Here is a 19,174-nt window from a genome sequence, read left to right on the forward strand (position 1 = left end):
ATTGGTGTGTCCACCTGTCACGATGTGTCCATTTGGACCTGCCTAGTCTGGATAGGCTGACCAGTTTTTGTTCCTCTCTGGCTCCACCCCTTTAACATTATACACACCTGCACCTAGTGTATGGGCTTATTTACCCTCATGTATAGCCTAAAGTTTCACTCGCTCTTTTTGTGAGCTCTGAGCAATGTTCTTTGTGTAAATGTTTTGACCCTTGTCTTGGTTCCTAGTTATTTGAAACTGAGTACAGGCAGTTTGTCTCAACACCATGGTCAGATATTTCACTTTACTGACAAACAAAAAAAAAGAGCATTTCCTGAAGGCTGATTTGAGCATGGTTCTGGAATAGGATGCTACCATTACAACAAGCAAGTTGTGCACTGGGAGCTTCACCTTGGCCGAGCAGCTGCTTGCAAGCCTTACATCACCAAGTACAATGACAAGTGTCTGATAGAGTGGTGTAAAGCACACCACCACTGGACTCTAGAGCAGTGGAAACATATTCTGTGGACTGACTAATCACACTTCTCTGTCCTTATCTGTCCGTCTGACGGACGTGTCTGGGTTTGGTGAATGCCAGGAGAACGTTACCCGTCTGTCTGTACTGTAAAGTTTCGTGGAGGAGGGATAAGAGGTTGGCCTAGAAGCCTCAGTTCCAGTGAAATCTTAATGCTTCAGCAGTGCTTGAACATTCGTGGGAACAGTTTGGGGAAGAACCTCATCTGTTCCAGCATGACTGAGCCCCACTGCTCAAAGCGAGGTCCAAAAAGGACTGGCTGGGTGAGTTTGGGGTGGAAGAGCTTGACTGGACCACACAAAGCCCTGACCTCAACCCCATCCAACACCTTTGGAAATAAAATAGAGTGGAGATTGTGAGCCAGTGTCCGGAAGATCAGTGTCCAACCTCACAAATGTTCTTCTGTATAAATGGGTGAAAATTCCCACAGATACTCTCCAAAATCTTGTAAAAGCTAGAACAGCTATAGCTGCAATGGGGGACCAACTCCATAGTGATGCCCATGATAAAAGCTTCTGTCAGTGTAATGTGTAGATGTCCCAGAACATTTGTCCATAAGCTGCATATAAAGGTTTTCATATGCTAAACCAGCAATACCAAGAATGGACTGTAGGTGGCAATGTTGGTCAATGTGTATAAGTCATGCCATGTTTGGGGTTGTTTTGTGCGTCAACACGGGAAGAACTGGGGAGTTTGGCTGGAGCACTAGAGCGGAGCAGACGTGCCACAGGCTCTTCCCCATCTCATAAAAATAAAACTTAACACAAACTTTGAGGAGACTGCATACATTTCTTTTTCATATCATTGATATTCTGACAAGGAAGAAGCTCACATACATACTATAAAACAAAAACTGATCTTGTGCTGAAATTCAAAGGGACAATATAAAGTCAAACTAAAAGCTTTGTGGCCTAATGTAAGATATGCAGTGCAGGACTGATTAGAAAGACTGAGAAGGACAGAGAAACTCGTTTCCTGGTCTAAACCTCAAATTAGTGGTCAAGACGATGCTGGGGTTCAACTGTCAGTTCCTCCTTAAGACGTCAGAATACAGAAGCAGGCAAAGACACAGAAAGATCACCAGAAACTTCTGCTGTTTACAAAAACTACTGAAAGAAAATCCATCTATCCAGAACGGTCAGAATGAGGTGCTTTTGTGTGGTCATCTGGATTCTTCTCTCGGGTAAGTCCAGACCTGCATACAAGAGCACATACAGAGTGCACGTCTATGAGTAAAGTGGTTCACATCTCTACTGTCTTCATGGTAATGCTGAGTGAGGCTGGAGAGCTCTTATCTGACCCCTGAGGGACTGTATGGTAATGTAGTGAACAGAAGAATGATGAAGTTCTGCTAACAGAAGGAGAAGCCAGACAAGCCCGTGTACAATCAGCCTGAATGTGCTCAGAGAAAACCTGTATTATGACAAACTACATTAAACATGTGTAAATACTGTATAACTGTATTTAACCCACTATTAAACTATTCTTAACCTAAGAAAATCTCCATTAGTTTGCATTGAAGTCCCGTTGCACGTTGATTAGCTACTGAAGCACCTGAATTTCTCCTTTAATAAAGTCCATCTGTCTGACCTTCCAGCCATCCACATATTTCACATAGTAACTGTATTCATATCCAATAAAGCAAACATGTTTAAGCAGGAAATAAAAGTTGTGTACAGGACGGCAACACTAATAGCACTTTAAACCACACTGATTCTGCAGCCAAAGCAGTTCTACAAAGTTTACAGTTCTTCAAACTCCGCCTCCAACGCTTCTGTCATTTCCTCTGAGTCTTCCAACGTGTGAGGAGGGAGCTGCACGGCTGGTCCTTTAACCTTAAAGGCCTTTGTTGGATGAACTTGTGTTTGTTTTTGTGTTGTTATTTTAATTGTGTGTGTTTTTCTGTGTGTATTTGTGACAGAAGTGGCTGTTGTGGTGTCAGATATCAGTGTGTCAGAACATGTTGGAGGATCAGTGACGATCCAGTGTCCTCACTGGTTTGCTAGAACCAACACAAAGTATTTCTGCAGGGATCCATGTGAAAAAGATCAGCACATGTTGATTAAATCTGGTCAGTCACCTACTGGAAGATACACACTGGAGGATTCAGGCAATGGAGACATCACTGTGACCATCATTGACCTCCAGACATCAGACGCTGGAACTTACTGGTGTGGAGTGGACAGATTGGTGAAGGACACGTATCACGAGGTGCTCCTCACAGTCACAGTTGGTAATGAGCCTATAATCTGCCTATACACCTGACTTCATTAGAGTGTTTATGAATATTAATCATTTAACTATAAAATAACATTTGTTTATTTCATACGCAGCTCCCTCCACCCACAAACACCCACCCAAAGCTACTCCAACAGCAGCTGCTGTAAGAACAGTGAGATCTGAGATCTTCACCACCTCTTCATCCACCATCTCCTCCTCCTCCGCACCTAAACCAACATTTCCAGCTCAGCACTCACTCAGAGTCTCATCACCTACCCGAGGTATCTTCATCTTCACTTATTAACTCTTCTTCATCTAAAAAGGCATTCGTGTAAAAATAATTTGCAACACTTCATAATAACAGCCAATATAGTTAGACAACATATCTTTATAAATATGTCAGAACTTCATAATAAGGCCCCAGGTAATGATTAAACATGAATCACTAAATAAAGATTATTTAATTATTAATTATTAAGAAAAAGGTTTACGCATCAAAACGTAGCAGTGTAGTAAATGAATATGTAATCATTTAAAACAAAATATAGATATTTAATTCATAATTATTAGCAACTGTTATGCAAATAAGAAAATAATTAATTTTTTTGTGATTTCTTACATTGAAAATAATTTTGGACTATTTGTATGACGCTGATATAGGGTTAATAATTCTAGGAGTACTATTTATGAATATGTAGCTAATAAATAATTATGAATGACGGCATAAATATTTATTCAAAGCCACTGCAATCAGATGTTTGTGATAACCTGTGGTGAGTCTTTTACATCACTGTGAGAGGTGGACCTGCTTGTGTGCTTCAGGTCATTGTCCTGCTGCATAACCCAACTGCTCTTAAGCGTTAGCTTACTAACATATTTAAGACCTTCTCTGACAGAAAGCAGAATTCATGGCTCCATCAATCATAACAAGTAGTCCAGATCCTGCAGAAGTAAAGCAGCCCTAGATCATCACACTACCACCACCATGTCTGACTGTTGCTACGACGTTCTTATGGTAGAATGCGCTGTTAGCTTTATGCCAGATGTAACGGGACCCATGTCTTCCAAAATGTCCTTTTGGCTGGAGTGGTTGATAGCTGGGTCATGCAACTTATACTCTGATTTTAAATTCATCAACAATTCCTTCTCAATGGAAATTAAGGCCAAGTCTGGCAGTTGGCACTGCCCAGTCATGTTCCTCAAGAAGGTTTTTATGTGCTTCAGCACAGAGAATGACCTCTCTACAGAAGCAGTGGACACAGGGACAGGAAAACTAGATATCGAAGCTTTTGTTCTGGAGAATTCCAAAGACAGCATTGGCATATGATAAGATGGTGTGGAAGGTTTTCAACCAAAAACAGAAATCAAAGCTGTGAAGGAGGGAGATGAATCCTTCAGCGCAATGGACAGTGCTGTCATCAAACTCCATGTGGTGGTCTATGATGTGCTCAGACACCTAGGAGAGTTGACTTTTATTGTACGGAAACAACACCCTTCAATAAATTTTGAGAATATTTACTTTTATATTTTTCTTTAATATCAATGCTGTCATCCATTCTTTACATGCTGGATGATCATTGCAAGTGCAGGCTTGCATGAGTAGCTCCTACTCACTGATATTTCATTTCTCGTTTCATGTGCAGGCTTGTGCAAAGTGGTCAGTAAATGGACAAGTAAGTAAATATTTCTTTATGTTTATTAACCTATTCTCTTAATTCCCTGAGCTTCTCGTCCACTGTCACACCAAATGAGAATTGAAATACCAGTGAGTAGGAGCTACTCATGGAAGCCTCAGTAAGTAGGAGCTACTCATGGAAGCCTCAGTGAGTAGGAGCTACTCATGGAAGCCTCAGTGAGTAGGAGCTACTCATGGAAGCCTACACTTGCAACCAGCAGTTTGGTGCACTTTGTTAATCAGCTGAAAAATAAAGCCAAACCAGAAAGATGTGAAAAGAAGACCTCGTACTTGATTCTTCTGGAGGCTTCCTGTGCCATGACAAGATTTGAATGTGGGCAAGCAGTGAACAAAGAGGGCCTGTGGAATGGTTGTCTTCACTTTCGCTTGCACCTCATTCAAACCAGATGCCATAATGGCTTCTCCATTGTAACACTGAGTGACCACTTTGTCAGCACAGCCACGAGAACTCCAGCAGCAGTGTAGCTACGGCGTCTACCATCTGTCCTCTGCCACAACATCAAACTTTACCTCATCAGTCACATAATGAAGCACATATGACGTCTGGGGAACGTTGCTAATGTCTGTAGTTTCATTCAACATGACAGCCACAAAGGTGCCTACCTGACCTGCTGTCGGTTATGATGCTAGCAATAGTGTTGATCAGGTTGTTCTGAATTTTTGATGGCCAGTGAACACTTCATGTGGCGAGGTCAGTGCCCAGGTCACTGTCATATTCCGACACTAAATCCAGCAACTCCAGGTAATTCTCCTTGTTTGAAGCACCTGCTCCTTCTTCATGATCTCGGAACATCTCCTGCTTGCCCAAGAACACCATGCAGTTAATAAGGCCTTTCAAAATACCCTGTTTCTTCCATTGTTGTTCATTCAGCTGGAGCTCTATCCTGTTGCTTCCAAATGTTTGAGGTGAATAGTAGCTTTTAGATGACCCGAAGCATGACGGGGATAATCTTCCTAAATCACAAAATCCATCTTTGGCCCATTACCCATTCTCTGCACCAAAGCAAGCAATAAAGCTTTTGCTCCTTGGTCAATCCTGTCATCCAGGGGTATCGCGTGTAATTGGTGGAGATGAAATTCCTCTCAAAGCCTTAGCTTTTTGCTCCAAGAAACAAATTAAGATATGATGTAGGTCATTCTTTGCAGATTAACTCCAACTTTTCATTAAATGTTAATCTAGGAAACGGCATGAATAATAAATTCACAGTGATGTCCTCTTCACTAGTGGTAATGCTGTTCTTGGCTTTCATCATGAACCAAAAAGCTAGTTATCTTTTTCCTCACCAGCTTTGTGTCCCCACAGCAGATTTATAGCTGGACCACCCATTATCTTCAATTTTTCTTTCTGTCTCAAGACATGAGTACTGGGAGGGTCAATGCAAATTGCTAGACACTACTCTCAGTGTAATCCTGTTTTTTTGTTTTTTTTTGGGGGGGTGGTCTTTGTTTAGAGATTCTACTGTATGTTGCTGCTGGACTTGTCACTATGATTGTATTCAGCATCGCTGCTGTAATCTACACTGGTAGAGGACCAAAAAGACGATCTAAAGTAAGTGCACAACGTTCAGTCATGAAGGTGAAATTGTTCAGTTAAAATATTCCGTATTTTTAACACGATGTTCTCCTCACTGATGTACATATCAGTTGACAATAGAAATACTGTTAAGAATAGAATAAGTTAGACATGCATGTCATTGTTGTTGGAAGAAAACCTCTTATCTCCAAAATAGTAACTTTACAGGAGAAGGAAAAAAACCTACTGTAATTTTAATGGAATTCAATGAAACCAGACAACTTTCCAAGCAATTTTGGGCCATTCATCATAAAATTTACACACAATGTAAAGAACAACAGGCATTTTTCAAATTATATAAAAACTGAAAAATGTCAAAAGTGGAGATACAAGGTTTTCTTCCGACAGTAGCGATATGCCGTGTGAATCATATTTTATGAAAACGCTGCCAGACTATTTCTTTTTGATCAGCCAACCAACTTTAAACAGCCCAACAGTAATTAAGCAGTTTTTTTTTTTCTTTTACTATTATAAGAGAATGAGCAGCCATAACAGAGTAAGCAGACAGTCTGACAGTCAAAGAACCAGCAAACAGGCTGTTTCCAAGTGACAGACAGACTAGCAAGGCACAGAACCTTATAACATACCAGAGACTTCACAAGGAGTGAAATAATTAAAGTACGTTAAATAGAGAACTGATAAAAGAGCAAGTGAGGGGCAGATCCGGAGATCAGTAGCCCAGCGACAGGACAGGGATGGACCTTAGAGTGTGACTCAATTATCTTATAAAGCAGCTACACATAACAGCGTTAGGCAAAGTAGATTTAGAGGACAGCATAGTATGAATAGCCCTGTCTAAGATCCACTCCTAGCCAACCACACTCACCAAGAAGTATCAATCATGGTGTAATATCACACCAAACGGGTTTAGCACCAGCTTTATCTTGACAAAGCTCAATATATTAGATGTTACTGAACCCATATATCATTCATTTACTTTCCTCAACAGCTTCAAAGTGATCTCATCTCAGCGATGTCCTCCACTGCTGGTCTAGAAGAAGAAGATCTACACTCACACGTCTGCTTTACTGTCATCAACTGCTCTGCTGGCTTCACCTCAGAGACTCTCAACAACCAAGCTTTGGACAACCTGCTGTACTCCACAGAGAAAGGACTACTCGCACATGTGATCTACAGCTTAGACAGATAATCATTCATCTTTCACCACAGTGAAGAACTGCAATAGAAGAGAAATAAAAAATAAACATCAAGAACATCCGCTAGCTCCATTATGATTAAAAAATAATCAAATTTGAATTCCTGGAAATGGTCATTGTTGGGCTGTTTTATTTTAGAAATTGTTTAAACCACACACACACACACACACACACACACACACACACCTAAGCTCCTTCCCCCTCAGGGTCACACAGGGTACTGGAGCCTATCCCAGCTGTCATTGGGAGGAAGGCAGGATACACCCTGGACAGGTCGCCAGTCCATCGCAGGGCCGACAGACAGACACACACACACCCAGGGGCAATTTAGCATGTCCAATCGGCCTGACTGCATGTCTTTGGACTGTGGATGGAACCTGGAGAAAACCCACGCAGACATGGGGAGAACATGCAGACTCCACACAGAGAGGACCTCGGTCACCCGGCCGGGGAATCGAACCCAGGCCCTCCTTGCTGTGAGGCACTATTTAAGTTTTTTGTTAAAACTACAAGAAGTGACCCTGTAAAGCCTGAACTAGTAATTTTGCACAATTCCATATTTACACTAGATGTTCCATGAAATCCTCAAAACTTAACTTACACATAGTGTAGCTTTAAATATTAAACTTGCTGTTGAGCTGCATTAACATGAAAAGCAAAAGCAGCAGGGTGAGCTGGAAGAGACAGGTACAGAACAAGCAGAAGAAACAAAGACTCTGCCACAGTCAACGTACCAGAGCGTACAGGTGGTTGACAGAGTGGAGCCATGAAAGCTTTCCCCAAGTCACACCCGGATACCAGGAAAAGTGAACAAAAAGGCTGCCTGTGTCTGGCAGTGTCAGCCTAGAGAAAAGAAGAGAGGTGAGAAGACAGATTGATCAAGTGAGACACAGGTACTGATTGGTCTCCCATAGTAGCTGAAGTATCTTTTCCCCTGCTTGTCGATGGCAGCACTCCAGCTACGGCTCTTGAACCTCCTGGCATGTCCTCTCTAGCACAGAGTACAGGGATGAGCACATGGGCATCAGAAACAAGTCTATCCAGTTCAAGATCCTAGTCCATAGGCAGGAGCACTGATGGGCAGCCACTGGCCAGACATGAGTGGAGGAGGGAGACAAGTGCAGATCAGTAGAGACTAGAGAAAACAAATAAGCACAGTGAAATACTCGAGTCAGTGACAAGGGAGAAGAAAAGACTTAAATGCCAACAAAAATACAAGGAAACTAAAGGACAAAGGAGGTGACAAGAGGATCAAACCTTTGAACCCTCTGTTACCAAACCAAGATGCTAAGAAATGCTCCGCTGAGACAGAAGTAGTCATGGCTTTAGAGGAACTAAAGCCCAAGTTTTAAAAAAGGAAAACAAAATAATTCTACTTTTGGGATTTAACTGAGCTGTGCTCCTTGAGAACAGAGTGTGCACCAAACACTTAGGGCATTTGGCAAACGCTCTTATCCAGAGCGACTTGCAATTTAATTTATTTTTTATACAGGTAGGCAAAGGAGTTGTTAGGAGTCTTGCCCAAGGACCCTTACTAGTATAGCGTAGGGTGTTTGCCAAGGTGGGGATTGAACCGTAGAAAGCAGAGATGTTACCCACTGCATGGACATGGAAAATCAATCTACAACAACTGTTTTTATGCTGTTGTGCTGATGGTAGACCTGTAAAAAGTCAACAGTGATCATTGACCAAGGCCTGGATGGTGTGGGCAGAGGTTGGAGCAGATTTAGTTCTGGGCTCTTTGTTCTAAACCTAAACTTTGCAGGATGCTACATAGGCCTGTACATCTCTTTCTTAGTTGGGTCACCATGAACATCTTTTGAAGAACTCCTGTATGTATGACTCCCTCCTGGATGGCAGGTAAAAGGGGGAGCAATGACCCCACTGGAAAACCTAGGCCCTTGAAAATCGATCAAATATTAAGTAATTTAGGAGGATTTTAATTATGGATCTCATTTAATTATGGATCAGCCTACATTGACATACATGCATGCGTTCCAGAGAAAAATGCCTGCTTTCCAAACAATACAGTTCCATACTTTTACATACGACACTAAGGTGCTTCCATATGTGATGCCCTATCTTTGGGAAAAGGGTTTTCATTAAAAACATAACATGAGTCAAACATGGTTGTACTGTGTTGCTCGTATGTTAACTGTATGTTGATTACACTCAATTATACATAAAATACATTAGGGCTGACCCTCAGATGACCCTCAGTATAAGCCATACTGACTGCTTGATCTCTAGATACAGTAAGTAACACTCAAATGATCAGCCACAAACTAGAAAAGAAGAATGAATAAAAATAAAAATATCAAAAATGTAACTAGTTGTAGTCTTTTGCCATCTACCAACAAACAGCATAGTAGTGTGTTCAGGGAATGTGTTTGAGGTTATTGAGGAGTTTGTTATGCTGGAGATGTGAAGAGCAGCATTGGGAGCTGCCATGTCTGGGGCTGTTTTATGCTTCAACACAGGAAGAACTGGGGAGCTGGGCTGCAGCATGTGAGCAGTGTGGGCACACCACCCCCCCCCCCCCCCCTTGGCAAGGGTGTGTGTGTGTGTGTGTGTGTGTTGTGGGGGGGAAGTCTAGGCGCTACACAGAGCACATATGTCTGTATAGACTGTGGAAGAAATTTGATCAACAATGTATAAAATTATAAATTAGTGCTTTATGGTGACTTTATACATTTTTCATATCATTGATATTCGGACAGTGAAGAAGCTCACAAACATACTGTAAAACAAAAACTGATTGTGCTGAAATTCAAAGGGACAATGTAAAGTCAAACTAAAAGCCTTGTGGCCTAATGTAAGATATGCAGTGCAGGACTGACTAGAAAGACTGAGAAGGACAGAGAAACTTGTTTCCTGGTCTAAACCTCAAATTAGTGGTCAAGACGATGCTTGGGTTCAACTGTCAGTTCCTCCTTAAGACGTCAGAATACAGAAGCAGGCAAAGACACAGAAAGATCACCAGAAACTTCTGCTGTTTACAAAAACTACTGAAAGAGAATCCATCTATCCAGAACGGTCAGAATGAGGTGCTTTTGTGTGGTCATCTGGATTCTTCTCTCGGGTAAGTCCTGACCTGCATACAAGAACACATACAGAGTGCACGTCTATGAGTAAAGTGGTTCACATCTCTACTGTCTTCATGGTAATGCTGAGTGAGGCTGGAGAGCTCTTATCTGACCCCTGAGGGACTGCATGGTGATGTAGTGAACAGAAGAATGATGAAGTTCTGCTAACAGAAGGAGAAGCCAGACAAGCCCGTGTACAATCAGCCTCAATGTGCTCAGAGAAAGTCTGAATATGTATAAAAACCTCCTTTAACTTACAGTGCTCAGTTTCTCATGAACAACAAAGGTTTCAGCTGCTTCTGTCTTCTGCACTTTGCTTTGTTCCTGCTCTGATGTCTAAATACTGTATAATGAAGTGTATTTAATCTGTGTACAATATTCCGTGTTATTTAGCTACGGAAACGTGCAAATTTCCCCTTGAAGATGGATAAAGTTTGTTTTTCAAGTGTCCAGCCATCCACATATTTCACATAGTAACCGTATTCATGAAGTGGACAAGTGTAAACAGGAAGCAGAGGTTGAGTGCAGGCGGCAGCATTAATAGAGTCTCTAACCACAGAGACTCAGCAGCCTAAGCAGTTCTTCAAACTCCGCCTCCAACGCTTCTGTCATTTCCTCTGAGTCTTCCAACGTGTGAGGAGAGAGCTGTACGACTGGCCCTTTAACCTTAAAGGCCTTTGCTGGATGAACTTGTGTTTGTTTTTATGTTGTTATTTTAATTGTGTGTATTTTTCTGTGTGTGTTTATGACAGAAGTGGCTGCTGAGGCGCCAGATATCAGAGTGGCAGGACATGTTGGAGGATCAGTGAAGATCCAGTGTCCTCACCTGTTAGCTAAAACCAACACAAAGTATTTCTGCAGGTATCCGTGTATAAAAAATCAGGACATGTTGATTAAATCTGGTCAGTCACTTACTGGAAGATACACACTGGAGGATTCAGGCAATGGAGACATCACTGTGACCATCATTGACCTCCAGAAATCAGACGCTGGAACTTACTGGTGTGGAGTGGAGAGATTACTAATGATGGACACGTATCATGAGGTGCTCCTCACAGTCACAGATGGTAATGAGCCTTTATTAATCAGCCTTTACACCTGACTTCATTAGTGTGTTTATGTGAATATTAATCATTTAACCATAAAATAACATTTGTTTATTTCATACGCAGCTCCCTCCACCCACAAACACCCACCCAAAGCTACTCCAACAGCAGCTGCTGTAAGAACAGTGAGATTTAAGTTCTTCACCACCTCTTCATCCACTCTCCCTCCCTCCATCACCCACCATCCACCATCTCCTCCTCCTCTGCACCTAAACCAACATTTCCAGCTCAGCACTCACTCAACATCTCATCACCTACCAGAGGTATCTTCATCTTTACTTATTAACCATCATCTTTTCTTATTAATTCAAATTTACCAACATTTTCCTTAACTTTCAATTCATTAAAATGTATATGTCCTCTATAAATAGTAACTTAATCATGATCTAATAGTTACATAATTGTTATGCATTAATACATGCTACAGTTTGATATACTGTTATTACTGAGTGGCATTTAAAAAATACATTCATTATAAATGTTTTCCATCCATCCATTTTCTAAGCCGCTTCAATTGTATAATATTAAAATGTAATTCATTAGATTGATTAGACTTTATACATTAAAAAGTAGCAAGAGAATAAATAACTAATGAATTGAAACAAAATATAAACAATGATTTACTCACTGGCCACTTTATTAGGTTCAGTTGCTTGTTAACACAAATAGCTAATCAGCCAATCACACGGCTGCAGCTCACTGCATTGAGGCGTGTAGAGGTGGTCAAGACAACTTGCTGAAGTGCAGACCGAGCATCAGAACGGGGAAGAAAGGGGATTTAAGGGGCTTTGAACGTGGCGTGGTTGTTGGTGCCAGACGGGCTGGTCTGAGTATTTCAGAAACTGCTGATCTGCTGGGATTTTCACACACAACCATCTCTAGGGTTTACAGAGAACGGTCCGAAAAAGAGGAAATGTCCATTGAGCGGTCAGTTGTGTGGACGAAAATGCCTTGTGAGAGTGTTGTGAAGGCAAAAAGGGGTCCAACCTTTTACTAATAAAGTGGCCAGTGAGTGTATAATTATTATGAACTGTTTCTTCATCCAATGAAGTTTACTAGTTTAAAAATAAAGACAACACAATTTAACACAAAATGCATCTTTTAAATGATTATTTCATTTATTGAAGATAAACATTAATTCCAAACCTTTACCATCCATGTGAAAAAGTAATTGCCCCAAAACCTAATGACTGCAATCAAACGTTTGTGAAAACTTGTGATGAGTCTTTTACATCATGTGGAGGAATTTTGGCCGATTCTCAGGATTATTTTAATTCTGCTTCATTGGAGGGTTTTGAGCATGAACTGCCCGTTTAAGGTCTCACCACAGCATCTCAATGGGATTCAAGTCAGGACTTTGGAAACATTCAGAGATGGACTTGCTTGTGTGCATTTAAATCATTGCAAAGTCCAACTGCGTTTGAAGCATTCTCCTTCAGGATTTTCTGAGAGTGAGCAGAATTCATGGCTCCATCAATGATGACAGTCATCCAGGTCCTGCAGAAGCAAAGCAGTCCCAGACCATCACACCACCACCATGTTTGCCTGTTGATATGAAGGTGGAAAGCAGTGTTAACTTTCTGCCAGATGTAACGGGACCCATATCTTCAAAAAGGTTTCACCATTGACTCCTGCGTCCACACAATATTATGCCAAAAGTCTTTGGGGTCATCCAGAAGGTTTTGGCAAATGCAAGACAATCCTGTGTGTTCTTTTTGGTCAGCCGGTGTTTATACGTAGTAACTCTACCATGGATGCCATTTCAGCCCAGTGTCTCTCTTTTTGTGGAATCATGTACTTTGACCTTAACTGAGGCAAGTGAGCGCTGAAGTTCTTTAGATGTTCATCCAGGTTCTTTTTTGACCTCCTGAATGAGAAATTTTGGTAGACTGGTCCTTCCTGGGACGATTCAGCACTGTTCCAAGTTCTCTCCATGAATGGATAATGGCTCTCACTGTGGTTCTCTGGAGTCCCATAGTAGATTTCAATTACTTGTTTCACATCTGTATTTGAATCTCTTTAGAGCACGGCATCATGTGCTGCTGCTTGAGACCTTCTACCTGCCCCACCCCTTCCCTCACCAAAAAAAACAAAAACAAAAAAAACAAAAACAACAACAGCCAAGTTTACTGAGTCCTCGCCTTAGACATGCTATGAGCAAACAGCACAGAGAGGTTTATCATCTAGACAAAACAGCTTATTTTTTAAGCAAAATGGAAATCCTCCTTACAAATAATTCCATCATACAAGCTCTGTGTGCACTGCAGAGGAATATGGAGATGATGGGTAGGTTAAAAACGCGAGACCATCACTGCCTCCTACCACACAAAACCAATGACATTTCATACAAGCCTTCACATCACGACAGCGCGCGCACAGCCATGCAGCCAGAAGCGCCAGACACATTATCATCAGATAAATAACCGGTAATTCTGCAAATTCCACAAATAATGTCAGTGATAGCCAGAATAAAATCAGTGGCACGGTGGCCTAAGATTTTAAACAACTTCTCCTTTGATCAGGACACTCAAAAATGAAGCCCATCCTCCTGTCCTTTTGGGTTAACTGGTTGATGGTGGGGTCATGCAACTGCTGTTAAATTCATCAACAATTCCTTCTCATTGGAAATTATTGACACGTCTGACAGTTGGGCCTTCCCCGTCGTGTTCCTCAAGAAGGTTTTCATGTGCTTCAGCACAGCGAACGGATACGGATTGCCAGCATGAGGCATATGAGAGTGAACACTTGTGCCATTCTTTTATTTCAGATCTTTTAAAGAAGAAACTGATGAATATCAGCTGGGCTTTTACCCACAAAGTTAGAGTTCTGTGTAGATTTGAGAGCAATTGAAACATGCACCATAGCTCTACATCAAATTTGAAAATACAGCATTGGAAAATGGTCATTGTGATGCCTGAACCGTTGTGGATCCTGAAAGGCCATGAACTTTGTGGTTTTTGTGGCTTTTTGTGGTCCCTAAAGCTGTTGGCAATCTAGGTAAGGAGGCTGTGAATTACACTGCTGCGCAAATGTCTCTTGGAGCACCACGGCCACAGAGAAGGCCAACAAAAATCAGGATTTCTTCATAGATGCTGTCCAACTTCTCCTTCTCCCTTTCAATTGTCCCGTGTAGCTCATCCACTCTGGCCAGGCAGAACAGGATATCGAAGCTTTTTTTTTGGAGAATTCCTAAGACAACATCCGAATACAAGAAGATGGCGTGAAAAACAGAAATTGAAGCTGTGAAGGAGGGTGACCATGTTACCATCAAACTCCATGTGGTGGTCTATGATGTGCTCAAACACCCAGGAGAGTTACATGACTTTTACTGTATGGAAACAACATCCTTCAATAAACATTTAGATCATTTACTTTTAACCAGTGAGTAGGAGCTTCTAAGGGAAGCCTGTGCTTGCAAATATCATTCAGCAGTTTGGTTCCTTTTGCTGAGCAGCTGAAACAGAAGGCCAAGCCACAAAGACGTGAAAAGAAGACTTTACACTTTCTCTTGGAGGCTCCCTGTGCCATGACAAGATATAGAATGTAGGTACAGCAGTGGATGAAGAGGGCCTGTGGAAGGTTTCCTTAACTTTTACTTGCACCCTCTTCAAACTAGTGGCTGTCAACACAAACCACTTCATCCACAAGGTTGATGACAATGTTGATAACACAGTGGGCGAAAGGTTCTATTGTATGTGGCCAATGTCTGTAGTTTTGTTATTCAGAACAACAATGTTGCCTTCCTCACCTTCAAGCTGTCTGTTATGAGGCTAGCAAAAGTGCTGTTCAGCTCGTTCTGAATTTTAGATAATGGCCACTGAACGCTGTTGATGTGGCGAGGTCAGTGCCCAGGTCGCTCTCATATTCCGACACTACATCCAACAACTCCAGGTAATTTTTCTTCTTGTTTGATGCACCTGCTCCTTCACTGTGATCTCGTAACTGCATCTCCTGCTTGTCCAAGATCACCACGCAGTTAATAAGGCCTTTCAAAATACCCCGGTTCTTCCTAAACTTTTCATTATGAGAGATTACATCCCACCACTGTTGTTCATCCAGCTGGAGCTCTAACCTGGTGCCCCCAAATGTTTTAAGATGAATAGTAGCTTTTAGATGACCCAAAGCATTCTGATGGCAATGGGCTGGCTTGGATAAACTTCCTAAAACTAAAAATCCATCTTTGGCCCAGCAGCAAGTAATTCCAGCAGTAAAGCTTTTGCTCCTTGGTCAATCCTGTCATCCAGGGGTATTGCATGTAATTGCTGGAGATGAAATGCCGCTCAAAAACCTTTGTTTTTAACACCAAGTACCAAATTAAGCTCTGGTGTAGGTCATCCTTTGCAGATTAACTCCCTCTTTTTTCATCAAGTTAATCTAGGAAACGGCATGGATAACAAATTCACAGCGATGTCCTCCTCACTACTGGTACTGCTACTCTCAGCTTCCATCATGAACCAACAAGCTAGCTAGCTTTTTTTTTCCACCAGCTTTGTGTCCCCACAGTGGGTGGAACTTGTCATAAATTTAGAGATAACAAAGCCCACCCATTTAGAGGAAGGATATGATTGGTCAATACTACTGTCATTTGAATTGGTCTCCCACTTAGTTACTATTGGTTGGCACTCTGTAAATTCAGAGCTGGACTACCACTCACCAACATACTTTCCAGCAACATTATGTTGAAAGGGAGACAAAGAGGCTTCTTTAATTTAACCCTTCATATTCCAATACAAGTTAAATAGGCAGGTTTGAAGGACTTGTTTGATTAGATTTGTATTTATTTAGTTGTTGACTGCTTTTGTTGTTTTTAAAATACCTTAGGCCCTCTCTGAGGGCAAAGAGCACCATGGCAGTTCCACTCTGTTTGGGTGTGGCTGCAGAAATTGGTCCCAAAAGTCAATTGAATTGGGTTAACTGGTTGATTTAGTAGCTAAGGGGGCAATTACTTTTTCACACAGGGCCAGGTGGGGCAGAAGAGCATTTTTCCTTCAATAAATGAAACTAACATTTAAAAACAGCACCTGTTTACTGGGGTTGTCTCCGTCTATTATTAAAAACAGTTTGCTGATCCAAAACAACCTGTCCAGGGTGTGTCCTGCCTTCCGCCCGATGACCCGCGAGCCCGGATAAACTCCAGCACCCCTCCGCGATCCGGCGGGAGAAGTGGCTTAGAGAATGGATGGATGATCCGAAACATGTAAAAGTTGAAGAAATTGGAAAGAGAGCAAATACTTTGTCACATCACTGTACCTGTTAAAATGGCCAATAAATGTAGATGCACATCATAGGTGGACCTAAAATACTGTTAACTTTACACTGTAAACTGATAACTTTACAAGAGAAGGAAAAACCTTACACTACTTTTACTGTAAGCCAATGGAACCAGAGCATTCTTCCAAGTCATTTTGGTCCATTCCTCATGAAATTTATACAGAATGTAAAGGGAAAAATGCATTTTCAAAATCACTTAAAAAACTGAAACATGGAATGGAGAACCTCCAATAATAGACTGGCAATTATGGCTTTTGTCTCATGCTGTTTCACGGCTACTTTATCAAGTTCACTTTCTTTCTGCCTCAAGACATCATTACTGGGAGGGTCAATGCAAATTGCTAGACACTACTCTCAGTGTAATCCTGTTTTTTTGGGTTTTTTTGGGGGGGTGGTCTTTGTTTAGAGATTCTACTGTATGTTGCTGCTGGACTTGTCACTGTGATTGTATTCAGCATCGCTGCTGTAATCTACACTGGTAGAGGACCAAAAAGACGATCTAAAGTAAGTGCACAATGTTCAGTCATGAAGGTGAAATTGTTCTGTTAAAATATTCCGTATTTTTAACACGATGTTCTCCTCAATGATGTACATATCAGTTGACAATAGAAATACTGTTAAGAATAGAATAAGTTAGACATGCATGTCATTGTTGTTGGAAGAAAACCTCTTATCTCCAAAATAGTAACTTTACAGGAGAAGGAAAAAAACCTACTTTACTTTTAATGGAAGTCAATGAAACCAGACAACTTTCCAAGCAATTTTGGGCCATTCATCATAAAATTTACACACAATGTAAAGAACAACAGGCATTTTTCAAATTATATTAAAAACTGAAAAATGTCAAAAGTGGAGATACAAGGTTTTCTTCCGACAGCAGCGATATGCCGTGTGAATCATATTTTATGAAATCGCTGCCAGACTATTGCTTTTTGATCAGCCAACCAACTTTAAACAGCCCAACAGTAATTAAGCAGTTTTTTTTTTCTTTTACTATTATAAGAGAATGAGCAGCCATAACAGAGTAAGCAGACAGTCCGACAGTCAAAGAACCAGCAAACAGGCTGTTTCCAAGTGACAGACAGACTAGCAAGGCACAGAACCTTATAACATACCAGAGACTTCACAAGGAGTGAAATAATTAAAGTACGTTAAATAGAGAACTGATAAAAGAGCAAGTGAGGGGCAGATCCGGAGATCAGTAGCCCAGCGACAGGACAGGGATGGACCTTAGAGTGTGACTCAATTATCTTATAAAGCAGCTACACATAACAGCGTTAGGCAAAGCAGATTTAGAGGACAGCATAGTATGAATAGCCCTGTCTAAGATCCACTCCTAGCCAACCACACTCACCAAGAAGTATCAATCATGGTGTAATATCACACCAAACGGGTTTAGCACCAGCTTTATCTTGACAAAGCTCAATGTATTAGATGTTACTGAACCCATATATCATTCATTTACTTTCCTCAACAGCTTCAAAGTGATCTCATCTCAGCGATGTCCTCCACTGCTGGTCTAGAAGAAGAAGATCTACACTCACACGTCTGCTTTACTGTCATCAACTGCTCTGCTGGCTTCACCTCAGAGACTCTCAACAACCAAGCTTTGGACAACCTGCTGTACTCCACAGAGAAAGGACTACTCACACATGTGATCTACAGCTTAGACAGATAATCATTCATCTTTCACCACAGTGAAGAACTGCAATAGAAGAGAAATAAAAAATAAACATCAAGAACATCCGCTAGCTCCATTATGATTAAAAAATAATCAAATTTGAATTCCTGGAAATGGTCATTGTTGGGCTGTTTTATTTTAGAAATTGTTTAAACCACACACACACACACACACACACACACACACACACACACACACACACCTAAGCTCCTTCCCCCTCAGGGTCACACAGGGTGCTGGAGCCTATCCCAGCTGTCATTGGGAGGAAGGCAGGATACACCCTGGACAGGTCGCCAGTCCATCGCAGGGCCTACAGACAGACACACACACACCCAGGGGCAATTTAGCATGTCCAATCGGCCTGACTGCATGTCTTTGGACTGTGGATGGAACCTGGAGAAAACCCACGCAGACATGGGGAGAACATGCAGACTCCACACAGAGAGGACCTCGGTCACCCGGCCGGGGAATCGAACCCAGGCCCTCCTCGCTGTGAGGCACTATTTAAGTTTTTTGTTAAAACTACAGGAAGTGACCCTGTAAAGCCTGAACTAGTAATTTTGCACAATTCCATATTTACACTAGATGTTCCATGAAATCCTCAAAACTTAACTTACACATAGTGTAGCTTTAAATATTAAACTTGCTGTTGAGCTGCATTAACATGAAAAGCAAAAGCAGCAGGGTGAGCTGGAAGAGACAGGTACAGAACCAGCAGAAGAAACAAAGACTCTGCCACAGTCAACGTACCAGAGCGTACAGGTGGTTGACAGAGTGGATCCATGAAAGCTTTCCCCAAGTCCCACCCGGATACCAGGAAAAGTGAACAAAAAGGCTGCCTGTGTCTGGCAGTGTCAGCCTAGAGAAAAG

The 19,174-nt window shown here is 41.6% G+C and overlaps 2 protein-coding genes across 3 annotated transcripts; both read left to right on the forward strand.

Annotated features, from left to right (window-relative positions):
- The first annotated feature begins 1,611 nt into the window (after positions 1 to 1,611).
- LOC108411215 (CMRF35-like molecule 6) lies at positions 1,612 to 7,276 on the forward strand. The gene is made up of 5 exons (XM_037543119.1): positions 1,612 to 1,697; positions 2,436 to 2,747; positions 2,848 to 3,015; positions 5,882 to 5,979; positions 6,953 to 7,276. Exons 1-5 carry the CDS (start codon positions 1,658 to 1,660, stop codon positions 7,151 to 7,153), a joined length of 819 nt encoding a protein of 272 aa, XP_037399016.1. The 5' UTR covers positions 1,612 to 1,657; the 3' UTR covers positions 7,154 to 7,276.
- A 2,832-nt stretch (positions 7,277 to 10,108) lies between these two features.
- On the forward strand, positions 10,109 to 18,424 carry LOC119264831 (CMRF35-like molecule 8). 2 transcript variants are annotated; one of them, XR_005131238.1, is made up of 5 exons: positions 10,109 to 10,242; positions 10,999 to 11,313; positions 11,419 to 11,615; positions 17,030 to 17,127; positions 18,101 to 18,424. XR_005131238.1 is itself a non-coding variant. In XM_037543873.1 (4 exons), the coding sequence occupies exons 1-4, from the start codon at positions 10,203 to 10,205 to the stop codon at positions 14,543 to 14,545; spliced, it is 612 nt and encodes a 203-aa protein (XP_037399770.1). In that variant the 5' UTR covers positions 10,109 to 10,202; the 3' UTR covers positions 14,546 to 14,598. The 2 variants fall into 2 exon arrangements, 1 of the variants encoding a protein (XP_037399770.1); XM_037543873.1 differs by lacking the exons at positions 17,030 to 17,127; positions 18,101 to 18,424 and adding an exon at positions 14,486 to 14,598.
- Positions 18,425 to 19,174: the final 750 nt, after the last annotated feature.

The sequence above is a fragment of the Pygocentrus nattereri genome, chromosome 12 (assembly GCF_015220715.1).
Source record: "Pygocentrus nattereri isolate fPygNat1 chromosome 12, fPygNat1.pri, whole genome shotgun sequence".
Lineage (NCBI taxonomy): Eukaryota > Metazoa > Chordata > Actinopteri > Characiformes > Serrasalmidae > Pygocentrus > Pygocentrus nattereri.